At 45.8% G+C, this 18,028-nt stretch overlaps 1 protein-coding gene across 1 annotated transcript in view; it reads right to left on the reverse strand.

Moving 5' to 3' along the window:
• The window catches only part of Tnfsf11 (TNF superfamily member 11), a 31,468-nt gene extending 14,594 nt beyond the window's left edge, over nt 1-16,874 (reverse strand). The window contains exons 1-2 of the mRNA NM_057149.2: nt 16,499-16,874; nt 8,129-8,296 (exon numbers count right to left, since the gene is read on the reverse strand). Of these exons, the coding sequence (NP_476490.2) occupies nt 8,129-8,296; nt 16,499-16,720 (390 nt within the window). The 5' untranslated portion in view covers nt 16,721-16,874. The remainder of the gene's footprint in view (nt 1-8,128; nt 8,297-16,498) is intronic.
• Between the last annotated feature and the right edge of the window lie 1,154 nt (nt 16,875-18,028).

The following is an 18,028-nucleotide window of genomic DNA, read 5'->3' on the forward strand; positions in this document are numbered from 1 at the left end:
TCGTAAAAGCCCAACTTTAAAGTGTCTTCTACGATGGTACTCAGGGTTTTTTGGGTTTTTTTTTTTTTTTGGTTTTTTTGGATTTTTTTAAGAGGGGGGTATGTAGGTGCTCAATGGAGGAGTGTGGCGTGCCTCTGCCCCGCTCTGCCCACAGCAACAAGAATGCCAGCCGGCCTTATGCTAGCAGTACTTTTACCTCACTAAACCCCGCCCCTCAAAAAAAGATGGCCTCCGAAGTCTCCCAGCCCTGATCTTGATACCCTAGGAATAGGAGTCGCAGGGCAGCCAAGATGTCAGACCTGCAGCTGCGATATTGAGGATGACAAGAGGAAGATGCAGGCCACCACAGAAAGGCCCCTAACAGGCTCCTGGCCACAGACAGAAAGCTGCCCTCTGGAAACTTGAGACCTACAGCCCTAACAAATCCGAAAAAGCCATGTGAACAGCACGGCTTGCTTCTGACAAGTGACTAGCCACACGTGCTGACCAGTTTTATGTCAACTTGACACAGGCTAGAGTCATCTGAGACATGGGAACCTCAGTTGAGAAAAATGCCTCCTAAGATCGAGCTATGGGCAAACCTGTAGGGCATTTTCTTAATTAGTGATAAATGGGGGAAGGCCCAGCCCAGTGTGGGTGGTGCCACCCCTGGGCTGATGCCACCCCTGGCTGGTGGTCCTGGGTTCTATAGAAGACAGGTTGAGCAAGCCATGGGGAGCATGCCAGTAAGCAGCACTCCGCTGTGTTCTCTGTACCAGCTCCTGCTTGAGGTTCTTGTCCTGTCTGATTTCCTGCCCTGACTCCCTTCAATGATGAACACTGATGTGTAAGCCAAGCAAACTCTCTCCTCCCCAACTTGCTTTTGATCATGGTGTCTCAACAGTGATGATAAACCTGACAAGACACAACGCGACACGTAATCCAAGGTGGATATGGAATATTCACGCATTAACTTTGTACTTTAAGTTGTACTACTGCATGCCTGCCACTGGGGACATAAATGAAAGTCACAGGTCCTTGAGAGGCTCACCTAGGGTGAGCTAGCCCCTGGATGCACATAGCTAGTGTACAGATAATAAACTCCATGTGTATTTGAGACAGCCTCCTAATTACACGGGCAGGTGGGCAAGCCTTCGTGGGAGCCCGTTTTGAGAAATGCCTGCACTTCGTTTTGAGAGACAACTAGAAAAGCTAGACAAAATGGGCCTGACATAAGACAAGAACACACAGAACCCTAACTCATTCATCCATCAGGTAGAGTCCTACTCGAGTGTTTTTCGAGGAGGCGGAATCCACATCAGAAGAGCCGGTGGGTAAAAGGGTAAGGCCATCCTCAAGCTCCGAGCTCGTTGATGTAATGACTAAGCTGTCCACTCGGGAGAGTCAGCCAGAGGCTTGGCCGGAATGGGCAGAAGGAGAGGAGTCTGCGTTCTGGAAGTTTGAGCCTCAGCGTTTTAAATCGCTGTTTTGTTTTTTGTTTGTTTGTTTGTTTTGTTTTTTACCAGAGCTATTGCTGTGATCCCCACTTGGTACACTCAAAAGGCCAACACCAAGAACCAGAGCAGCATCTGGATGACCAGGATGCTTCCTAGAATGGACCTCCACGAGGCCTTGAACTTCAGGTTTGAGAGGCACTAGACATCGGTTCGTCTCTGATATAGACAATTCTCTCCAGCTTCTAACGCCACCTTTTCCACCAACCAACTCCATTCTCTTTATCACATTTAATTCACTAAACAAAACAAAGGCTGTCCTGTCCATCAGTGGCTCTTAGGCTGGCTTGAAGAAGTCACAGGGTTCCTCCTTCTGCCTATCAAGTCAGAACCTCTGGCCAAGGCACTGGGAGCTCTTAATAAAGCAAACAAGTAAGGGACAGAGGTGGCTGAAGATGCAGCTAGTGTGTAAAACAAGACACATTTTCCCAGCCACTCCACAGGCTGCCATTCTCCTCACACACACAAGCAAACCCACACCTTAGCAACACAAGCTCTATTAAATGTCTGCCGTTCGCCTCTCCTCTTGGGTGGCTGCTTCTATCTCTGTTTCTTTCAAGATGTCCAGCCAGAATCTTTTCTTCCATCCTGGGGGGTACTCACAGCACACATCAAAGCCCTCCTCTGGCATCTCTGACTGGTTAGTTCTGGATTGCAATCCCCCAGACTCTGCCCCCTCCCCTGGGGTTCCCTGACCATCAGCCTTTGAGTGAATGACAGTGAGGGCGTTGTGATTTAAATAAGAATGACCCCCGACAGTCTCCTGTATTTGAACACTTGGTGGCACTGTTTGTAGAGGTCTGGAAGGAACAACCTAGCCAGAGGAAGTACTTCACTGGAGATGATCCTTGAGGGTTCAAAGATTCCTGCCATTCCGTGTGTGTATGTGTGTGTGTGTGTGTGTGTGTGTGTGTGTGTGTGTGTGTGTGTGTGGTGTGTATGACTCACAATGTGAGCTCTTAGCATCCGGTACATGCTACCCCACCTACTACATGCTACCACGCCTGCTACATGCTGCCGAGTTTCCCTGCCGTAAGTCAGCCCATCATGAATGCCTACCTCTCGGGATCCATAAGCCCAAACAAACCCTGTCTTCTGTAAGTTGCCTTGGTCATGTTTTATCATAGCAACAGAAAATTAACTGCAAAGCTTTGGCTCTGGAGGAACTCTGTGGATCTTACTTCAGATTTCCCATAAAGATCACTTTTATACACACTAAATATGATTGGGGGTTGATTGCAATTCCCAAAACCACGATGGCAAAGGGAGATGGAATCCTACTGGGAAACCACTACATGACTAACACATCTCGATTTGAGAATGCCAGTGACCCAAACTCAAGTTTCCTTCTGGGTTTATGAGAAACTCTCTTAGGATACATATTCTTGAGCACAAAGGCAAAGAAAGAGACAGTCAATGGAATTTAAACCTCCTCCTTGATTCTTCTTTTGTAACTAAGAATCCTATGAGAAGTAACACCCACGGAACAACTCCAAAGTCTCCAGGCAGATATAACCTGTTTTAAATTTCCAGTGATTTCTAGTTTACTCCAGTTGAAATTTGGGGGAGAGGCTCATTTACTGTATTCTATCTATCATCTATCTAAGTATCTATCTATGTATCTATCTATCCATCTATCCATCTTTTTACTTGAGACATAGCTCTGACTATCCTGGAACTCACTATATAGACCAGGCTGCCCTCTGACTTACAGAGATCCGCCTGCCTCTGCCTCCTGAGTACTAGGATTAAAGGTGTGTACAAACCTAACTGGGCTTTTTTCTAATAATCAAACATTAGAATTCTAAAGAATTATGAGGGAAAAGTTGCATGAGGAAAAAAGAAAATAACCATTCAAAACAACGAATATTCTGGCTTTGAGCAAATGTTTCTGAATCTATGAAATCTAGCTGAAAACAGCAAGCTGCCATCAACATCCATGACACCTCCTCTTAAACCCACTTTTCAGCCTCCCCCCCCCATGCTGTCTCTAGTTACCTACATGTTAAGTTTAGAAAATAAAATCCTGACCACTCAAACCTTTCAGGCTTGTGTCAACTGTTGATCTGTATATGTGTGCATATGTGTGGGTGGGCGTGGGAGGGTGCATAGGTGTTGTATATAGTGAGTCCACTTTCCCACTTGTCCAGAGCTGATGTCCTGTCCTTGTTGGTTTTGGGCAGCCTCCTCCTCAAGCATCACAGGCAAATGGCAGCTCAGCTGGAAGACAGATGTCTAGCCTCCCTCTTGGCAGGTATGGTCTTCTAAGTCCTACCAGCCAACAGGATTCTTAGTACAGAGATATCACTCCCACATACAGCCTTCCCTTTTCCTATTACCCTTTCCCTATCTAGACATGACAGCACAAGAGGCCACCCTGGACACAGGGAGGATAGGGACCTCTTAAAGGAGAAGCCAGATCTGGATAGCTCATCTTAGGAGTACAATTTGGGGTGGTGGGGGGGAGCAAACAAACAAAACAAAACAAAAACAAGAAAAAAAACAGCCCTTGATAAGATTCTTCCAGTCAAGATGATAACAAGGAAGGGTGACAATTTCATTGCAGATCAAAGCACCAGAAATGTTGGGTTTACTGTTAGGATGTAGTGCGCATGTACATATATTATACATATACTGACTGTCTCAGGATCAGAATGAGGATTGCTCCAGTAAAGATGACTTTCTTACTCCATTTCTCCAGTGAGGCACTGGAGGACCAGAGGTCTGCTAAGAACCATCATCGGGTTGCTTTTAAATGTATTTATCTGATGTATGTGAGTCTTTGCCACATGAATGTGTGCAGTGCCCACAGAGGTCAGAAGAGGACATTGGCTCTTACAGATGGTTGGAAGCCAAAATGTAAGTGCTGTGAACTGAAGCCAGCCCTTGGCCAATACAGATATAGATACTCACAGCCAACCATCGGGCTGAGCCCAGGGAGCCCAATGGAAGAGCTAGAGGAAGGACTGAAGGAGTTGAAGTGGTTTGCAACCCCACAGGAAGAACAATATCAACTAACTGGACCACCCAGAGCTCCCAGGGACTAAACCACCAACCAAATAGCATACATGGAGGGAGCCATGACTCTAGATACATATGTAGCAGAGATGGCCTTACGTGAGATCAATGGGAAAAGAGGGAGGCTTGATCCCCAGGGTAGGGGGATGCTAGAGGGGTGAGGCGGGAGTGGGTGAATGGGTAGAGGCAAAGGGGGGAGCAATGGGGTGGTTGGTGGAGGGGAAACCTGAAAGGGGGATATCATTTGAAATGTAAATAAATAAAATGATTAATCAAAAAAAGAAAGAGGAAGATAACTTACATCATCCCCCTGCCTCTGTACATACAAGCAGGGGCAAGTGTACATAGACACACACCCATGTGCTCATGTGCGTGTGCTCACAGGCACGCACATGCACACAGTTCACAGTTTAAAGTCTGGTTTTTAAGAGCGAATAGGAAAAACAAGTGCAGGGGCTGGAGAGATGGCTCAACAGTTCAGGACACTGACTGTTCTGAGGACGCCAGTTCAATTCCCAGCACCTACACGGCTGCTCATAAGTCCAGTTCCAGGGGCTCTCGCTCCTTCCTCTGGCCTCTGAGGACTCCAGACACACACGTGGTACACAGACACACATGAAGGCAAAACACTTATATAAATTAAATAAACAAACAAACAAGGCAACCATAAGCCCTTTGCTTCTTCCCCCTCAAGGCACAGGGTGTCTCCTTGTGACAGCAAGATGACACTTAGAAATCTCTATCTTTGATATAAAACCTGTAAATACATTTACAGGCAAATTCCATAGTTTTTCTACCCAAAGGTCCTAGAATGGGACCAACAACCCGGCACACTAAAGGCAGGTGGAGTCACAGCCCCCAGGGCCCAGCACCTCTACTTGACAAATAACATGTCTCTCCACTGAGTCCAAACGCACAGTCTAGGGAGAGCGTCCTCTCTGCGATGGAAGGCGGTCCTGAACTCACTGCTCTGCCAAGCCCAGCCGGCTGGGCAGAGCCCAGGAAGGCTGCCAAAATTGAAACCAGGCATCGCTTTACAGATCAGACACCACGTTCGTACTAGTGTTTGTTTTATTGGCATAGACTGTTTTGATAGACTTTATAAATTGCGGTTGGTAGAGCTGGACCAGTAGGAGGGCTTTCAGAGTTCTGTGCTAAAGGGAAAATAAAGCCAAGAAAACCCAGCCACAAACAAAAAGAAGAAAAAGGGGGAGGGAAAAACAAGATTGCTTGTCTGACCACAATGAGCTGGGTAAACACCACTTTCTGCCTGTACTGTGATATTGCACTCAAGTCTGGCATGTGTCACCGCTGCATGGGCTGATCTCTCCATACTGGTTGCAGCTACACGGAATTGTCCTTTGGGTTCACTCAGTATCTCTTAGAACTAAAGATAAGATGCAAACCTCCTTCCAGAATGCTTACCACACCCATCCTATTTTTAGCATTGCCAAGACAAATTAGAAATCTGATTGCTGTGGCAAATTACTCGGCGTCACATTAGCCAACGGTTTCCATCAAAGGATAATACATTTGGTAAACCGTTCATTTGACTGGGATAAAAGGGAACATTCTAGGGTATAAGAAGAAGGTCTGGCAAAGTGCCTCTGTCCACATGCGCACCCTATGGACGTCGGCTAACTGTGACGATAAGGTTTGGGTAACACTCATCTTCTTCCTAAAGACCAGGCCTAGGAAGAAACGGCATCCTCTACCTTTTGAACACACTGGCATATTACAATGTGCATATTATACCGATATATACTGTTGCGATTGTTCATTGAGCTCTTAAAAGGATTTTATAAGTTGCCCATTTTTTAAAAATGTAAACTCCCACAGCCTAGCAAAAACAAGTATGAAATTAATTCAATACAGTCCAATTCCTCTTGAGAACCATAATTATCTGTTACTATAAAAGACCCCCCCCCTCTGTCCCTCCTCCCTCCCTCTCTTCCTCTCTTCCTCTCTTCCTCTCAAAGGCAGTGTTTCATTATGTAGCTTATGCTAATCTCAAACTCACAATCCCTCTGCCTCAGTTTGGGATTATAGACACTTGGTCCCAGTTTGCTAGGTTCTGAATTTGAACCCAGAGCCTCACCCACAATAAACACACATTTCATGACTAATGTTTATACCCGGACCAAAAAGGGCCATAACTTTTTAAAATCTGCTAAAATTCTTTTTTTTTTCCTAATCCAAACTGTGTTCACTTATTTAAAATAATTTTGGGGTTGGGGATTTAGCTCAGTGTTAGAGCACTTGCCTAGCAAGTACAAGGCCCTGGGTTCGATCCTCAGCTCCGAAAAAAAATAATTTTATACTATATTAAATTTATATGTATAAAAATTTATAATATTTATATATTATATATAAATATGTAATATATTTATATTCACACAGGCAGATAAGCAGCTGCCCTAAGCAACACGCTTCTTATACTTGCTATAGTAACATCTATTTTACCGGTTCTACGACACTTAGTAAATCATCTCTGAAGTTGAAATGCAAGTAGACTCTGTGGTGATCACATTGAATTTTTTATTGTCTCGGCGATGTGACCCAAAGAAGTAAGCTGAAAAGCTGTGGTATCTTAAAGTTAATAAACTCTAACAAGCCTCACCTTCGAAATGTTACATTTACCTTAAAAGTTTGACACGTTAGTCTTTCCACCTGTCCTTTCAGCTGACACTTAGAGCTGTGCTATCCCTCCGAGGAGCTAAGCTAGAACAGGTTGTGCTAGTCAGTTAGTAAGTCTGAACAAGTCCAAGGCCCAGTGACTTTGAGAAGGCCAGGGTTTACTTGGAGAGGATGAGGCAACACATGGGGTAGCCATCTGGATACTGGGAGGGCGAGCGCATGGGCGTTCACATGCAGACACAGGGCACTGAGCACTGAACTCCTACCGAGTTTTCATAGAGTCAGTAAGTACATTACTTCTGGGGCAGCAGAATTTCCAGGAGGCTCGGGAAAACCCGACAGATTGGGTTTGTGGTGGCAGAGATGAAATACAGATCCTAAAAGATTCAGGAATGCGGGAGGAGAGTGTCTGCTAGCAGGGAGGTTTAGAAGTGCTCAGCCATTGAGCTAGTCAAGGCATATCAGAATTAGCTGGCATGTGTGTGTGTGTCTTTCATGCATGAATCCAGAGACCTTTTGGGCGGGTGCAGTTTGAGAATGAACCGCCAGGAGCCAAATTCACCGCTACACCACACCTGACAGCAAAAGACCAATTATAATACCCCGCTCCTTGTGGGAGCCCAGGCCACAGGTGTGCAACAGGGAGTCCTACAGAAGCAAATGAGAAAAGAGCTACCAGAAAGTTCTGGGAACCGAGAACATAGTTTTTAGATCAAGGATTCAAACTAACTACGTGATCGCCTACTAACGGTAGTCACTCCCCTTCTCCTTGCAGATATGCTATCAAATCCCTGCTCTTAAAAGCAAGGAAAGAAATCAACCACCACCAACTTTGAAAGAACTGTCCTTAAGATAGCCTCATCAGCTCTTTTACAAGAAACACAGTGTTAACAGCACTTCACAAACCTTAACATTTAGTTACTGTACAGTCAGCAAGAGTCAGCAAGACCCTTGACTTTATGCCATCAGTGTGGACGTACCCTTTGCACGGCCCCTTGAAAGGCTTGTTTCATTCTCCTGCATGAGTCAGGTAGTGCTTCTGTGTCTTCGCTCTCCAGAGTCGAGTCCTGCAAACCTGTATTTTCACGGAGTCTCAGAATTCTGTAGAAGCAGCGCGTGCTGTCTTCTGATATTCTGTTAGGATCCATCTAAGAGGGGAAAGGATGTTAAAGGGGTTATAGTTAACGAAGTGCGACTGGACAATAAAAGGGTCATGTTTAAGAGTTTTCTATCCCCCAGTGGTTGATAATTAATAAAATTACCCTCCAGCCAGGCATGGTGGTACACACCTTTAATCCCAGCATTCAGAAGGCAGAAGCAGGCAGGTCTCTGTGAGTTAGAAGCCAGCCTGGTCTACAAAGTGAGTTCTAGGGCAGCTAGAGTGATCACATAGAGAAACACTGTCTTGAAAAAACATTATATATATACATATTATATAAAATTTTATTTTAATATATATTAAACCATCTTTTTGGTGTGTGTAAATATGTATGTATACATGTGTGAACAGGTATGATCACCTGTACATGCACATGTGGTACACAGAAGCATCTTCCACACTCCACTGTAACTTTTTGACACGGGGTATTTCACTGAACATGGAGCTCACCTCCTATTGGCCAGACTGTCTGGCCAGCAAGACCTCAGGAACCTCCCGTCTCCATCACAAGGATCTGAGTAGCAAGTACTTTATTGACCGATCCGTCTCCCCTGCCCTGAACACACTGACTTCTAATTCATTTTGATGAATATCGGACAATCACCCAGGGTACATGATACCATGGATTCTCATCAACAAAAACGCATGTGTGCAGTTTACAGGGAATGGACTTCTTCATGGACGGAAGAGGTAGCACAGGTATCAAATGTGGTCCGAGCAGGCAGGAGACGACCCATTGTGGTGGTTCATGGTTATCATCTACTTGAGAAGCTAAAGCAGAAGGAAGGATCTCTGTACGAAGACAGCCTGGGCTGCATGGTGGTTTCCAGGCAAGCCTTGGCTACCGTGTAAGGCTCCACCTCATAAACAATAAGACGCATGCAGCATGCTAGACGAAACCACATGGAGATGAAGCCCATGTGAAGAACCAGAGGACGGAGCCTGCAAACATCAGCCAATGAACATGATCTTTAGCTCTGCTCCCACTGACCTTAATCCATGAGTATTTAGATGAGTGAAAGAAGGGAGTGAGGAATCCATCTTCCCTTTCTGATGAATACTATGTACCGCCACTCCTCAACTGGGTCCTACACGTGTGTAAGAGTGGCATCGGTCGTCACACTGAGGTGGAGAGGATATTCCTGCAGACTACATGGCTAGGTGCTAGGAAATGCTAAACTAAAAGCATTGTCTTGCCCGACACATCCCCATGGATGTGTCACAAGCTGGACACCGGCTTAAAATAGATGCCCAGCCCAGCATTCCCGTGCGTGCTGTTCTAGAAGCTTGTCTTCTATTTCCAAAGCTCCCTCAAGACTTTTCAGTGGCTTCGATCACCATAGAAAAGGGAGTTTGATTGTTCTTGCTGGTTTTTGTGTTGTTTTGCGAGACAGGGTTTCTCTGCATGGCCTTTGCTGTTCTGGGACTGGCTTTATATAAACCAGACTGGCCTCGAACTCAGAGATCTGCCTGCCTCTGCCGAATGCTGGGACTGAAAGTCTGGGCCACGACCACCCAGCTGAACTTGATTGTTTTAACAGCTTCACTTGTCCTCTTCCTTCCAAAGGTCAAAGTATTTCATGAGAGCCTAGGTATCAGTAGATAAATCTTGATCAAACACGAAGTTTATAATAACCAAAGCTCGGTTAGAAATAAACTATCACTTTCCCTAATTTAATTAAAATACTAAGAAAGATGTATGCCATTATTAACCAATCCTCAGGAACAAACTATACACACAGACACGTGTTTTATTATTCTAGTCATGTCTAAGCCTGGAGAGATGGCTAGGCAGTTAAAAGCACTGACTATTCTTTCTGTTCCTAGCATTCACAGGGCAGTGCAAACTGTTTACCTCCAGTTCCAAGGAGTCTGACATCCTCACACATACATGCAGGCAAACATCACTGCACATAAATAAAATAAATATATTTAATTTTTTACATTTTCAGACACACACATATGTGTATGCACATGCACGCACACAAACACACACACAGAGAGAGAGAGAGAGAGAGAGAGAGAGAGAGAGAGAGAGAGAGAGAGAGAGAGAAAAGGTGGGGAGAGCTTGCTGCTCTTCTAGAGAACCAGAGTTTGGTTCCCAGCACTGAAATCAGGCAACTTACAGCTGAGCAGAACTCCGGCTCCAAGAGATCTGACCTCTAGTGTGGTCTCTCTGAAGGTGTCCACACACATGCACATATACACATAGACACACACACACAGGTAAATAAAAAACAAATATTAGACCTCTAAAATATATAAGGATGCTCTGTAAGCATAGGTGAGGTCGCACCATGAAATGAAATCACTTGCGATGGATATTTATTTATTTATTTATTTATCCATTCATTCATTCATTCATTCATTCATTTATTACCTTTTCAGTCAAGGCTTCATGGTATACAGTGGGTTCAGACCTCAGGAAAGCAGAATTCTATGATAGCTTACTACCAGACAAGAGCTGAGCTGAAGAGATCTAGAGACCCTAATCAAGGTTCTTTGACTTGCATCCTACAAACAGAAGAAGCCGTCCAGCAGAAGCAGCCGGCTGCGCACTGTCAGTATTCACGGTGCTCAGCATAGGCTCCTGGGGAGCTGCATTTTAACTAGATCCAAGGTCAGGTACTCTGTATTAAGCTCTGAGAAATAATGCTTCAAAGTGCCAAATCAACAAAAGCATATAGCTATTCTGTTATTAACATAACTGCAGATCCCCTCCACCCGGCACCGAGATTCACTAATAATTCGCAATATTGCATCACCTAATAACAGTTCACACCTTGGAACAAATAAAAAAAAAGGTGGAATGCACTTTTGTCTTCTCTCTCTTAAATAAAAACGTAAAATAAAAATGGCACTGACCAGCTCTAGTTTGGACCCCTCGGTCAATTTTATTACATGCCTAGGTTAATTCAATCGTTGACTCTTTCTTCAAATACTTAAAAAATATACTTGAGAGCCACTATTCATATGTCCATAATGCTTAAGACCTCATCAATTACTGTGAGAAAAGAAATAACGATTACTCAGTAAAAACTAACTTTGTCCACTTATTTGTTTTCCTAAGTATCACATGTTAGAAATCCACTTTGCATGTGTAACCGGATGTGTTTTCTCCTTCCAGTGCCCAGGAAAGAAGGAGGTCTGAGAGATACAGGAGCAAATGCTCAGACAACTGAGGACAGTCTGTGGAAGGAAGGCAGGGCAAGGGATAAGGGTGGTGGGGAAAACTTACTGAGTGTTCAGTGACCAAATGCACATAGCTCCCGCCCAGCAGCATACTCTGGGGTCCAAGGCGGTCTAGATAGACTTTCACGGTTCAAAGCCTGTGCCACGTTAGCTACCAGACACTTACTTTGCATAATAATAAATAGAATGGAAAGATGTGTAGGGTGGCAAGTCCTTCAAAAGGCCCTGTCAGTCGATTAAGTATGTCAGGTATTCTGTTAGACGCTGAGGGTTTGGGGGGTGGGGTGGAGGGGAAGACTAAACAAACAAGCGGTCCCTGTCTTCCTGGAAGACATATCCACTCGTATTCCACAAAAGAGCATAGCAAACTGAGTTCCAATGAGTCGCACCTACATGTGTGCCTGCAAACACGTGTGCTCTGTTATCTGATTGTAAAAGGAAGGTGAGGGCTGGGAAAGCATTTGTCCACCGTCCTGGAGACCCTGGGTTCCATCCCCAGTCCACACACACAAATACACAGAGGGGTGTGTGTGTGTGTGTGTGTGTGTGTGTGTGTGTGTGTGTGTGTGTGTGTGTGTGTGTGTGTGTGTGAACTTCCTTGCAACCGATCATTCATAGGGTTAAATGAGACAGGATGCCTGACATTTGGGCTGCTTCCTTATCAGTTTTTTGAACAAGCTGCCTGCCCACCTCAACATCAGATTTGCAGCAGTGACTGAAGTCCTGGGTGAAAAACAGCCGGGAGAGTGAGACAGGTGTTCAAAGGCAGAAAAAGTCCTAGCTCTCTGAGGCTTACCTTACCCCTTACCTAAACTTGAAACTTGAAACTTGAGAATGGGTCTCTCTCTGTCTCTGTCTCTGTCTCTGTCTCTCTCTGTCTCTGTCTCTCTCTCTCTCTCTCTCTGTCTCTCTCTCTCTCTCTCTCTCACACACACACACACACACACACACAAATATGCAAGCACACACATACATACAACTTTACAAACAACATTTTAGGAAGGCGGTTTCTTCTTCTTCTTCTTCTTCTTCTTCTTCTTCTTCTTCTTCTTCTTCTTCTTCTTCTTCTTCTTCTTCTTCTTCTCTTCCTTCTCCCCCTCCCCCTCCTCCTCCTCCTCCTTCTCCTCCTCCTCCTCCTCCTTCTCTCTCCTCCTTCTCCTCCTTCTCTCTCCTCCTTCTCCTTCCTCTTTTTGTCTTTGGAAACCATAGTATGAATACTATGTAGTAAATACATAGCACAAACCACAAGGCAACCCTTTGGCAGGCCTGGTGGGAAAAAAAACAATCTACACTGGATCTTGGCTTTAATTTTAAATGTAGACATAGGCAATCTGAAACACTCAGGATGATTTTGCATTGGTTTTGGTTTTAATTTTGTTTTTGTTTGTTGTTTGTTTTGTCTCTTTTGATCCAGGCTGGCCTGGAATTTTCAATCCTTCTGCTCCACATATGCTTGTTGTATATGTGGCTTTTTGGGGTGTGTGATGTGTATGTATATGAAGATGCATGTGGTGTGTATGGTGTTTGTATGGTGTGTGTGTGTGTGTGTGAGAGAGAGAGAGAGAGAGAGAGAGAGACCCATACTCAATACCCATACTCAATAATTCATATATCCCTGTTCCGTACCTTTAAACTATAATAAATCTGGTTTGCTTTATCTTAAAGTGTAAACGTGTTCTCTGATAGTGGAGGATTTCATTTTCACTTAAATGCACTCAGAAATCCCAAATATTTCATCCAGAACTTAAAAACTTAATACAATTTGAAAAAAACTATTCAACACCAATACCTAAAGTACAAAAGAAGGTTTCCATAATATATAAAAGTGAAAAGAATTGTAGATCAAACCCTCGTGTACCCAAAACCTATCCTCAACAGCTATTCACCAATGGCAAGAAACCTCGCCTCATTCACAAGTTATGAACTCCCAACGCCTGCACACAGTCAGTCATTTTGGAACATTTTCCAGACATTATGGACAAGGGTTTCTGGAGACATCTCTAAGGGATTAGGATTCCCTTAGGTGTCAAATGTGGATATCACACTCCATGAGATGCAGTCAGAACACCCAAATAAACATTTTTTCTAGTACTTCTCTAGTGATGGAGACAACCTTTTTAAAATGTAGCAGCCTGGGTTGAGAATAATGAGTAACATCATTTCAGTAAGTCTAGCAGAGACTCCATCCTTGACTGGGGACTGGAGGTGTAGTAATCAGTGCACTTGGTCGTGTTTGCCTAACACATACAGAACTCCATGCGCTCCACCCCAAGCAGCACACCACATCAATGGGGCATAGTGATGCGTGTCCGAAACCCTAGTCTTGGAGGTGTAATATCCTTGGCTATATGACAAAGTTGAGGTCAGCCTGGGCTACATGAGACCCTAGCTTGGAAGAAAGAGATGGGGGAGGGGGAGAAGGGACGGAGGGAGGGGGAAACCTCGGATCCAGAATTCTGATGACATTAAATTGTCCAAAGAATTATTGTTTTGCATAATTCTTTTTTTTTTATTAACTTGAGTATTTCTTATATACATTTCGAGTGTTATTCCCTTTCCCGGTTTCCGGGCAAAAATCCCCCTCCCCCCTCCCCCCTCCCCTTCCTTATGGGTATTCCCCTCGCAACCCTCCCCCCATTGCCGCCCTCCCCCCAACAGTCTAGTTCACTGGGGGTTCAGTCTTAGCAGGACCCAGGGCTTCCCCTTCCACTGGTGCTCTTACTAAGATATTCATTGCTACCTATGAGGTCAGAGTCCAGGGTCAGTCCATGTATAGTCTTTAGGTAGTGGCTTAGTCCCTGGAAGCTCTGGTTGCTTGGCATTGTTGTACATATGGGGTCTCGAGCCCCTTCAAGCTCTTCCAGTTCTTTCTCTGATTCCTTCAACGGGGGTTCTATTCTCAGTTCAGTGGTTTGCTGCTGGCATTCGCCTCTGTATTTGCTGTATTCTGGCTGTGTCTCTCAGGAGCAATCTACATCCGGCTCCTGTCGGTCTGCACTTCTTTGCTTCATCCATCTTGTCTAATTGGGTGGCTGTATATGTATGGGCCACATGTGGGGCAGGCTCTGAATGGGTGTTACTTCAGTCTCTGTTTTAATCTTTGCCTCTCTCTTCCCTGTTTTGCATAATTCTTATGCCATCAACACTGTAGTGTGATAGAAGGTGACCACGTTCTTAGGGTGACAGACATCTCATGCCACCCTACCACCATAGAATTCCTTCAGGAAAACTGAACAAGAACCCAGCTGATGACTCATTCCTCCACAGCCACGCCAAGTCCCGGGATTCCTGGTAAGCTAAGAGCCCCTAGAGCACACTCACTCCATACTTCTTCCCAAGCTCAATGCTCACACCACCATTACTGCTGGCAAAAGATGCTATGACCCTAACAAGTTAAAAAAAAAAAACAAAAACAAAAAGACACAGGTAACTACTACTACATATCTTCTGGTCTAAAGTCTCTTTGCAAAGAATTATAACAGCCTTTCTTTGGAAGCTATGCTATCCCCTGGCAACGCACACATAACGACATGGGGACTACATATAGAGTGATTCTTAAGTCAATCCCATAGCATTTAATAGTGGACTATGCAGGCTTTCCGGACACACGCATTAAATGTCAAATGGCAGAAGACAACAGATAAGCCATTCTTTGTTGGTTCTTATGTACCCCCAATGAAGGGGGGATGTTTACTCGTGTCCATGTGTGTGATTCATATCATAAGCAAACCACTCAAACCTTGTCTAAGGAAGAAAATCTCAACAGGTACTGTGTGTGATTATGAATACGGAGACACTGGTTTTCAAAAGCACCGGGTTATGGTCTGTCTATTTTTTGCATTAGTGGGTAACCACAGCAGTGGTATAAAGTGCAAACCAGTAGATCTGAAGGCTTAGCAACGCCTGTGATCCAAAGTACAGTTCAAGACTTTGGCACACATCAAACCCTATGCAGTCCGAGCAAGGACACATTTTAAAGTACCCAGTTTGGTTTAGTAATCACCTTTGATTCTGGAAACAAACGAAGTCCAAACCCAACTTTCTTTTCCCATAAAAATATGCACAGTCAGCCCCCCACTTCCTCTGAGAAAGAATTCATAGCAACAGACAAGAGTGTTTGAATGAATCCAACCAACTGCACTGTAATTTCCAAGAAAACACAAGAGCACAAACCACCAGAAAGCATAATATTACAAATTTACCCCTTCCTCTCTCTGCTATCTCCCCATGGTTCTGAGTCTTTAGCAGGGAACTTCCTCCTCTCTTTAAAGCTTGGTTACTGGCTGATTACAATCTACTGTAGTCAGGCTCTACTAACACACACACACACACACACACACACACACACACACACACACACACAGAGGCACCTTCCTTCCTCCGCCCACCTCAAAGGCAGGCACAGTGGGGCTGTCCCTTCACCCTTCAGAACCTGAGCTCCAGAGGACAAAAAAGAGCCCCAGCCCTGAGACTAGGCACATCTGATAGCGCTGTCGCTCTGTGACTCTAGAGGCACGAGTGTCATCCTTAGTTGTTCCAAAGACTTCTGACACCCTCTCATTGTGGTCCCAGAGTGCCAGGAAAGTAAGGCAGCCACAGGTTAGTCAGTGGCTGTGGAAAGTTTAGATGCCCAAGTAGAAGTTCTCACTTTCTCTACTTTCCCTAAACGAGCTAAAGCTGGTTCTTAACTCCAAGTGAGAAATTCAAGGTGGGGAGAAAGCGTGAGATCACTTGAGGCACAGGAGAGGAGCGGCCAATGCTGCGTCTCGGGGGGAAATTCAAACCCATCCTCAGCCAGAACCAGAGGAGCTCAGCTTCTGCACGCTTCACTGAGGGGAGAAGGCGCAGATGAGCGTGGCTGGAGGCCCCCAAGTTCCCTTTCTTAAAGGATCTCTTTCCCTCCAGAATAAGCGAGATCCGGAGGGGTTGGAGGAGCCCAGTCCTAGGGCCAGACTCAGTTTCCCCGGCAGAGAATCGGGCATGGAAGTCAGCCACTCACCTGCGCTCGAAAGTACAGGAACAGAGCGATGCTGCAGACCACCTGACCCAGTCCCAGCCCCAGGAGCGCCAGGAACATGAAGCGGGAGGCGGCGGGGGGCGGCGCTGGAGCCGGTGCTGAAGGCGCGGGATGCAGCGGACCCTCGTGTGGGACGCCAGGGCAACTGCCCATCTCCTCCGAGCCGCGCAGGTACTTGCCGTAGTCTCGGCTGGCCCGGCGCATGGCGCGGCGCCCGGAGTTCGGGCGCCCTGCTCCGCGATCGCTCTCTCCCTTCCTCGGCTTCCCGCCGCCGAGCAGACTCCCGGCCAGGCGGCCCCCGCCCCGACCGGTTCACCGAGGTCCAGACAGTGACTCTCTGGGACTCAGGAGAGATGGCAGGCTACCCCAGGCAGCCCTAACTCTTATAAACCTCGTGGAGAGGGCTGGCCTCCGGAGCCAATCAGCCTCCAGGAGCGTGCCTCTTTCAGTCCCACTTCAGCCCTCCTTCCCTTCCTTCGCCCTCCCCCTCTTCCTCACTCTCACCAACCCGCCTCCTCCCTCCCCATCAGGGCCCACTGAGGTGGGGGCTGTGGGTTGGGTCCAGTGGTTGGTTCCTGGCTCTCTCAGCTTTGCCCCCATTCTTTGTTTGCATCTCTGGGCCTCAGTTTCCTCTGTAAGATTTAAAAAGCTCTAGTGAACTCTCAAAACTTTAACTGAGACCATCTTCAAGGATCGGATCCTGAGGTTTGGCCTCAGTTATGCCTCCAAATATAACTTCATGGGCTATCGAGAAGACTTGGGGAAATTCTAGAACTCTCTCCCATCTATCTTCATCTTAAAAGTGACTTTAAATAGGGCAGATGCCCCGATGAGACTATAGACTCCTGTAAGAGAAGGGAAACGTAGGAAAAGAGAGAGGTGGGGGAGCCAGGAAGAACTACACAAAGGGATGGGTAAAGGGGGTAAAGGGGTACAATACTGCAAGCAGGCTTCCCAGGGTGGGGATGGCCGGTCAGAAAAGAGCTGTTAATCTAGCCAATGGTGTTAACCTAGCTAATGGCAGAGTTAAGCTTCACGGCTTAAGAAATCCTTTCGTTGAGGGCCAATGAAATAGCTCAGCCAGTGAAGGACCTGAATTTGACCCAAAGAATCCTCATCCTCACACGCGCACACACACACACACACACACACACACACACACACACACACACACACACGTGCACAAATAAATAATAAATATTTTTATTTTTGTTTTGTTGTCTATTTTTGGTTTTGTTTGCTTGTTTGAGACAAGTTCTCTGTATGTACACTAGGCTGGTATGGAACTTGCTATATGGACCAGGCTGACCTCAAAGAGGTAGGAGATCCACTCATTTCTGCCCCTGCCCCTGCCCTTGCCCCTGCCCCTGCCCCTGCCCCTGCCCCTGCCCCTGCCCCTGCCCCTTCCTCTGCCTCTGCCTCTGCCTCTATACCTGCCCCTCCCCCTCTCTCTGCCTCTCTACCTCTCTGCCTCCTGAGTGCTGTTGGCAATATACCACACAACTAGAATAA

The sequence above is a fragment of the Rattus norvegicus genome, chromosome 15 (genome assembly GCF_021556685.1).
Source record: "Rattus norvegicus strain SHRSP/BbbUtx chromosome 15, alternate assembly SHRSP_T2T, whole genome shotgun sequence".
NCBI classification, from domain to species: domain Eukaryota; kingdom Metazoa; phylum Chordata; class Mammalia; order Rodentia; family Muridae; genus Rattus; species Rattus norvegicus.